The sequence below is a fragment of the Corvus brachyrhynchos genome, unplaced genomic scaffold (genome assembly GCF_000691975.1).
Source record: "Corvus brachyrhynchos isolate BGI_N302 unplaced genomic scaffold, ASM69197v1 scaffold58, whole genome shotgun sequence".
Taxonomy (NCBI): Eukaryota; Metazoa; Chordata; class Aves; order Passeriformes; family Corvidae; genus Corvus; species Corvus brachyrhynchos.
In genome coordinates, this window is record NW_008239539.1 from 1,687,051 (window position 1) to 1,694,791 (window position 7,741).

Sequence of the window (7,741 nt, forward strand, 5' to 3'; positions counted from 1 at the left end):
GCGGGGGGCCGCCAGCCCGGGGGCAGCTCCGGGGCCTCCTCTGGGCTCTCTCCAGCAGCTCCAGGTCCTTGTGCTGTTGGCCCCAGGGCTGGGGCAGCTCTGCAGGTGGGGTCTCACCTGAGGGGGCAGAGGGACAGAATCCCCCCCTCCCCTGCTGCCCACTCTGGGGCTCAGCCCAGCACAGAGGGGGTTTCTGGGTGCTCACAGCTGGGACAAGTCCAGCTGTCACCCACCAACACCCCTGAATCCTCCCAGGGCTGCTCTCAATCCCTTCATCCCTCGGCCTGGATTGATCCCGTGGGTTCCCTGGCCCAGGTGCAGCACCAGCACTTGGCTTTGTTGAACCTCATGAGGTTCCCATGGTCCCACCTCTCCAGCCTGTCCAGGTCCCTCTGGATTTGCTCCCATCCCTCAGATGTGTTAACCACACCACACAGCTGGGTGTCATCCCCAGACATGAGTCTGAGAGTGCCCTGATCCCACTGTCCATGTCACTGATGAAGATATTGATCAGCACTGTCCCAAAGGCTGAGTTATCTGATCTCCTGCCAGTCAGGATGAGTTTCATTCAGGGGGTTTTGGTGGCAGTGTGACAGGATTGACTGTCATGGTTTCACCCCTTCTGTTTCTACAGAAGAAAGACGTGGCTGATCCCTTCAATGATGAGGAAAAGGAAAGGCATAAAGTGGAGGCTCTTGCTAGGAAGTTTGAAGAAAAATATGTAAGTGTTTCTTCTTTAAGTGATGTTATTCCTTGGGCTGGGCAGTGCTGTTCAGCTCTCAGGCAGGGCTTTTAATGCTCTCTGGCTCTTGGGTTCCTGTTCTCCCCCAGTCCTTTATCCTGGCTGCCACATGCTGGTTTTTAATGTTCTTTTTCTGTCTCGGGGCTGCAAAAATAGTTCAAATTCATTCTTAAATCAGACGAGTCTGATTAAAGTGAATGACATGAACTAAAGTGAGCGGCAAATCACTTACTGTGATTGATAAAATTGAATTTCCTTCAGCAAAAATTAATTTCCAGGCCTTGTTGCTGCGGCAGGATGGAATCTGCCAAGTCTCTGAGCATGGGGCTGTGATGAGTCCCCTCCCCTCAGGACACTGCTGCATGGATCTGCCTTACCTGTTCCTTTCTGTTCTTCCTTTTGCATTATTTCTGTAGTTGGCAGTAAAACCACACTGTGTTTTATCTCTGGCACTTTGGGGTAGCAAGCTGTGTGTTGTTTTCTGATCCCGTGGGTCACCCTGACACAGTCTCTGTGTGTTCAATGTCTGTAGTGCTGAGTCTGTACCCACCGGAGCACTTAGGGAGGAGCAAGCCCTGTGGAAGAGATGTTGAAGGGGTGCAGACCCAGCTCAGTGTGGGGTCTGGCTGGCAGTTTTTCATTTGGCTGCAGTGTTTTGTTTCTGTATGACAAGGCTTAAAACTGGATTTACCACAGCCTGGGAGTACAGTGTGATGGGAGCCAACCCTGGTTTGGTTCTGCTGTAGTTCTTCTGTCCTGGAGCCAGTGTTGCTGTCCTGTATCAGGGTATCTCTGTGGTGCTGGAAGAGAAAAGTGATCACAGTGTCCATGTTTCCTTGTTCAGGGTGGCAAGAGGCGCAGGAAGGACCGGATTCAGGATCTGATTGATATGGGGTATGGCTATGACGAGTCCGACTCCTTCATCGACAACTCGGAAGCTGTGAGTGCTGGGGGGTCTGAGAGTGGCTAAAGGTGGCTGCCTGGGGGGCTGAACCTAGACTGGGAGTGAGCCAGGAGGGTACCAGGGCCAGGGAATGAGAGCTCCTGCAGCAGCTGCATGGCAGGAGATGCTGGTAGGCATTCCAGGCTGTTCTTGGGGGAGCACACTCTCCTCATTCTCATGACCAGTGACAGGACTCGAGGCAATGGCTGGTGCTGAGTCAGGGAGGTTTAGGTGGGATATCAGGAAAAGGTTCTTCCCCCAGAGGGTTGTAAGGCACTGGAACAGCTTTCTCAGGGAAGTAGTCACAACACCAAGCCTGTGTGAGCTCCAGGAGCATTTGGACAACAGGCGCAGGTTGGGATTGTTGGGGTGTCTGTGCAGGGCCAGGAGCTGGACTCAATCCTGATGGATCCCTTCCAACTCAGCATATTTTGTGATTCTGTGAACCCCACTGCATTTTCCAAGCAGCTGAGCTATGGGATGGAGTAAGCAAGCTCCCAGTGCCAATAAACTCTTCTCTGTTGCTTCCAGTACGATGAGCTGGTTCCTGCTTCTCTCACTACAAAGTACGGAGGGTTTTACATCAACTCGGGAACGCTGCAGTTCCGGCAGGCCTCTGAGTCTGAGGATGATTATGTCAAAGAGAAGAAGAAGAAGTGTCCCAAGGTCAGCAAGGCAGCTTTCTCAATTATCCTGTCTGTTACAGCTCAGAGCTTGCCGCATGAAAGTGTGTTGGCATCCAGAGTGGGAGAGATTCGTGACTTGGTGTGGGCAGAACAGGGATGAGCACTTGAAATCCCATTGTGTCCTGAAATTTCTTAGTGAAATGAAGCCTGTCTGGCATGGATCAGACTCTGGCAGGGTTACCTGGTTCCTGGAGCAGAGGTGACAGCAGCTCCCTGTCACCCTGGAAGTCACAGCATTATGGGGGTGCTGTCAAATGCTGAAGGCAACACATGCCAGAACCGTGGTGAAGGATGTAGTGGGGCTGGGTTAATGAGTCCTGCGTTTTCACAGTGTTGGGAGAGGTCCCAAAGTGGCTCTGGGAGTGCTGGTGGTGTTGTGGGAAACTCTCTGATTGTGACTCGTTTTTAACCCTCTGCAGAAGCGGAAGTTGAAAGATGGGGGTGAAAAAATAAAGAAGAAGAAGAAGGATGATTCTTACGACAAGGAAAAGAAATCGAAGAAGTCCAAGTTTCCAAAAGCTGGGTAAGGAGGGGAGGAGGGAATTCTTGCTGCTCAGCACCTTGTTTCAGGGTTCCAGGTGGCTGCAGTAGGAACCTGTTGCAGTGTGGGGCGGCTCCAATGCACATTGCAAACACCAGCAGGAAAAGCCCCGTTGCTTCCAAAGTGGGACAGAAAGGCAGGGGATGATCAGGGAAGGAGCACAGCTCCTCAGCAGCAGTGTCTGAGCAAAGCGGGGGCACAGCTGGCTGCAGGAGTGGTGTTTTTGGAGCTCTGTTTAGGCACTGAGTAGGAACAGATATGGGGAGTAGAGAGAAAGGTAACAACTGTTGAGACAAAGCTGTGGGAGGAAAGGCAGGTGGGAAGGGCTTGGACTCGGGGCTGTACGAGTGTCGGGCTGGCAGGGAGGGAGAGGTGACAAGGCAGGCTGTGTTACTGCTCTCTCTGGGCAATCCTTTGTACTCCTGCCCAATTTCTTGGATGAGTGCTCAGCTCTTTTGTAGCTTTTGGGCTGTAAAATGGAATGGTTTTTCTTTTTGTTCTGAGTCATCTTGTGCTGTAGCTCTGTCCTTGCTTTGGTCTGCATGGCCTGTCTCTTTCAGTATCTATATCTGTTGCTTTTCACTCTTTTCCTATATTTGCCTCCTAAGTTTTTTCCTTCTTCCTTTAACTATTCTTTGTAATTTATTTTTTCCTGTGTGGATCTGCTTTTGGGCAGCAGCAAACCATGTGTCTGACGTGGTATCATCAGTGTGTGATCCCTTCCAAGCGAGCAAGGAAAAGAATTTGCTCTCCTGGTTTCAACACAACAGAAAGCTTCACACTAACTCTGTCCTGCCTCAGTTCCTCTGTACTAATTGTGCATTTCCCATCCTTCCTTGCTGGAATAACAATAATATCATGAAGCTAAATGAAAGCAGAGCTCTGTGGAGGTGGTTTAAGCCCCGGCACCTCTCTGCAGTGAGTCAGGACAGCCTTCTCTGAGCTGAGAGGAACAGGCAGAACCTTAAGACTTTCAGAAGCTGTAAAATACTTTTTCTGGTGTACTTGGTTAAGGGGCTAAGACTTTCCAGGGAATTGTGCCTGAAGTGAACTGGGGGGAAGGGACCCTCTTTGCTCCTTGATCTTGTATTCAGTTCCCTTTCCCCCTCCATGCTTTGTTTGCAGCTTCACAGCATTAAATGCAAGTAAGGAGAAAAAGAAGAAGAAATACTCTGGAGCTCTCAGTGTCAAGGAGATGCTGAAGAAGTTTCAGAAGGAGAAGGATGCTCAGAAGAAAAAAGATGAAGAGCAGAAAGTGGTGACTCCTTCCCCAGCAGACCCTGCAGCCCCAAGGGAGGCAGAGGCCATGGCCGACCCTCTGCTCTCGCTTTTCGGCCACGCCAGTGACAGTGACCTGCTCCAGGCAGCCACAGCCATGGACTCCCTGAGTGACCTGGACCTGGAGCGGCTCCTCAGCGAGTCCCCGGAGGGCAGCCCCTTCCCTGAGGCCGAGGATGGCAGCGACCCTGGTGGCACGGGCTTGGAGCAGGAGTTCAAGCAGCCACCTTCCCTCCCAGAAGGGCTGCCAGCCCCCCTGGAGAAACGGATCAAGGAACTGGCTCAGGTACAGCAGCTGCTGGGGGCAGTGGGGCTGGTGGTCACTGGAGGGGGCACAGCTCTGCTGGGTGTGTGTGGCAGCACCCAGGCACAGAGCACGTTCCAGTGGGGGAGTTCCTCAGTGCCACTGGGATCACACCTTGGTGTCACCTGGTTTCCTCTGAGTCATTTCCTTGAAGGCCCAGATGTCAAGTGGTGTCCAAGTCCAGGACCTTGCTACCCACTGAATGTAACACTCAAGATCACACCTGATCAGGATTCCTCCTTTACCCCTCTTGGCAAAGTATGGAGCTGATGCAAGAAGTAATTTCTAATGTCAGCTTGACATGAATGAACTGAAATGTGAATTACTGAGGCTGATTTGGGCTGGGATGGAGTTAATTTTCCCCACAGTGGCTGGTACCAGGCTGTTTTGGGATTGTGCTGTAAAGGGAGCTCATAACCCAGGGATGTTTTTGTTATTGCTGAGCAGAGAGTGCTCACCCAGTGCCAAGGCCTTTGCTGCTCCTCACCCCACGCTGCCAGCAAGGGGCTGGGGAGCATGAGGAGCTGGGAGGGGACACAGCCAGCACAGCTGATCCCAACAGGGATATCCCAGACCATGGGGGGTGATGCTCAGTATATAAAGCTGGGGGAAGAGGAAGGAAGAGGGGGATGTTTGGAGTGATGGCATTTGTCTTCCCAAGGAACTGTTACGTGTGATGGAGCCTTGCTGTTCTGGGGATGGCTGAACCCCTGCCTGTCCATGGGAAGTGGGGAATGAATTCCTTGTTTTGCTTTTCTTGTATGGCTTTTGCTTTCCCTGTTACACTGCGTTTATCTCAGCCCAGGAGTTTTCTCCCTTTCACCCTTGTGATTTCCTGCCCCATCCCACCTGGATGAGGGAGCAAGCAATTGTGTGGGGCTGAGTTGCAGGCTGGGGTTAAACCACGACAAGGACAAATCCCACCATAATACTTTTAAAATGCTGTGCTGCTCAGGACAGGGAAGGGGTGCACAGTGTTCTGTGTGTAAAATCAGAGGCTGCAGCTGGAAAGCATTGCCACAGTTCCATGGTGTGAGAAGGCCTGGAAAGCCCTGTAGATGGGGCTTGAGGATTTGCTAGAACCATTTCCATGTCATACACAGGCAGATCCTTCACTGAAGCTTGGGTACCACTCTGAAGCTGCACCAGTTGGAGTCCTTTCCCCATTTTTAACATCTCGTTGTTGGGATACCATTTAGGGAGTGGAATAGATTAATGTCTAGAAGGATGGTCCTGTGTGTTTTCACCAGTAGCTCCTCCTGCAGCTGGACTCCTGCTGTGGGACTCACCCATCTTCTCCAAAATGTGGTGTGTGTGGGAAGCTCCAGTCTGTTTTGGGAGAAGGAAAACATCGGGTGCTGGTCAGGGATGCCTTCCTGGCGTGTCAAAGTGTGCTTTCAGCCTTGTGGTGTGAGGGCTGTCACCATTAGCCTGTCAACAAGTGCTGGGAGGTTTTGTTCCTGCTGCTGGTGTGGTTTTAAACATTGATTTTAAGTCATAAACATGGCCTTGGAGCTCTGTGGTGGTTCTGCCTCCTGGGGCACTTCAGTTGAGAGCACCTCTTAGTTAAGTAAGAGATGCTGAGTAACTCCTGTTACTAAAGATAAGCTGCTCTTAGAGAGCTGTTCTGCTGAGTTGTGCAGTGGGGGTGAGCAGATGGGAGGGGAGGAGGAATTGAAGAAAGTATTGCCACAGCTGATAAAAATAATGGGCTCTTGGTGGATGTTTCTGCTTCAGAAAGCACCAAAATAGTTGGTTTTGACTCTCTCTGAGTTAAAGGAGAATATTTTGGAAGTTCCACGATATCAGGTTAATTGTTATGGTGTTGTGAAGCAGTTAAATAGCAGAGTCCCCACTGATTTTGCTGCTTAGATCTTCCTGCTGCTGTGTCTCTTGTTGCTGGATTGTGGATGTTAAGGAAAGAAACAAACTGAAGCCTCTGGGTCAGTTAGGATTTTGGGACATGCACTCAGGTGGGAATGAAGAGGTGCTGTACCTCTGCCTGAGAGCCAAGTCTCTTCATCCCAGAGGTGGGAGCATCTCCTGAGTTAAATGGAGCCTCCAGGCATTTCCTCTTCTACTTGAACTGCTTTGACTTTAACCCTCTCCTTCCTAAATAATTTTCCCATTGAGGATTCTTCTTAGCATTGAGCCTTCTCCTTTGGTATCACCACCTGCCTGTGACCTGCTGCTGGCAGGGAGGAATGTTCACCTTCTGAGCATAAATTAATTGCTTGCCTGCCTCAACTTTGGAGTGGTAAATCATGGGATTTCAAAATCCTCTCCTGGTCTCCCTTCCTGTGCAAGGAATCACTAACTCACTGTGGTGCCTTGTGCCAAATCCCAGTTTTGTTTATATCCCCACTCAGAAAAAACTGAAAGCTCTTGGCAGTTTGCTACTATCTCATTCATCTCTCGGAATTATTCTCTTGTTGGACATATTTTTCATGGGTGTGATGTTTTTGGGCAGCACTTTGTGAGCTGCAGTCATAGCTCAGGAAGCTTCCTGAACAGGACTTTTTTGTTGTTGTTTCCATGGTGTTGACTGGGAATAACGCATCCCCTGTGGCTGTGACTCTTCTCTGTTGGTTTCTTGGCTTAGTTTCCAGATTGATCTCGAAAACTTGGTGATAAGTCTCCTCAACCTTTCTTAGTTGGGATTAGGATGAGCTTTCCTGGTCCAGGGACAAGCTCTGTGCTCATATTCCTCAATGTATTGTGAAGTTAAAACCATGCCCTGAAGCTGTTGTTCTTCCCATGGCAAGTTTGCCAAAGAAGCCACCAAGCCATCTCCTTTGTCCCATTAAAGAGAGGAATCTTCACTCCAGAGTGGTCACTCCAGTGCATCTGGAGGGGAGAATCCAGACTGGGAAGGTCACAGGGTGTGCAGGACATGGTGTTACCAGGTCAGGCAGGGCTGGACTTGAACTGGGGAGGTGTGAGAGGACAGGGCACGATCTCACCTCTGCTGTGACAGAGTTTATGTAATAAAACTGTGCCTTTTTTTGCAGTAATTCTGTGCTGGTTTAGAAGACACGTGGTTGCTTGTGCCAGCTGTGAACTGCTGCTGATGATCTGTGTTATTTCCTGACTTGCAGGCTGCCAGAGCTGCCGAGGGAGAAGGCAAGCAGAGGTTCTTCACTCAGGACATCAACAACATCATACTGGAGTAAGTGCTGCCAGCAGAGAGGTGTGGGAAAGGAGAGCATTAGGCAGAGCATTTTTGGTAAATTCAGGAGCAGGTTCA

At 50.4% G+C, this 7,741-nt stretch overlaps 1 protein-coding gene across 1 annotated transcript in view; it reads left to right on the forward strand.

The window, feature by feature from the left end:
* Nucleotides 1-7,741, forward strand: part of UBN1 (ubinuclein 1) — a 25,821-nt gene that overhangs the window by 1,585 nt on the left and 16,495 nt on the right. The window contains exons 2-7 of the mRNA XM_008639133.2: nt 635-721; nt 1,587-1,682; nt 2,217-2,351; nt 2,791-2,894; nt 4,038-4,476; nt 7,593-7,663. Coding sequence (XP_008637355.1) covers nt 635-721; nt 1,587-1,682; nt 2,217-2,351; nt 2,791-2,894; nt 4,038-4,476; nt 7,593-7,663 — 932 coding nt within the window. The remainder of the gene's footprint in view (nt 1-634; nt 722-1,586; nt 1,683-2,216; nt 2,352-2,790; nt 2,895-4,037; nt 4,477-7,592; nt 7,664-7,741) is intronic.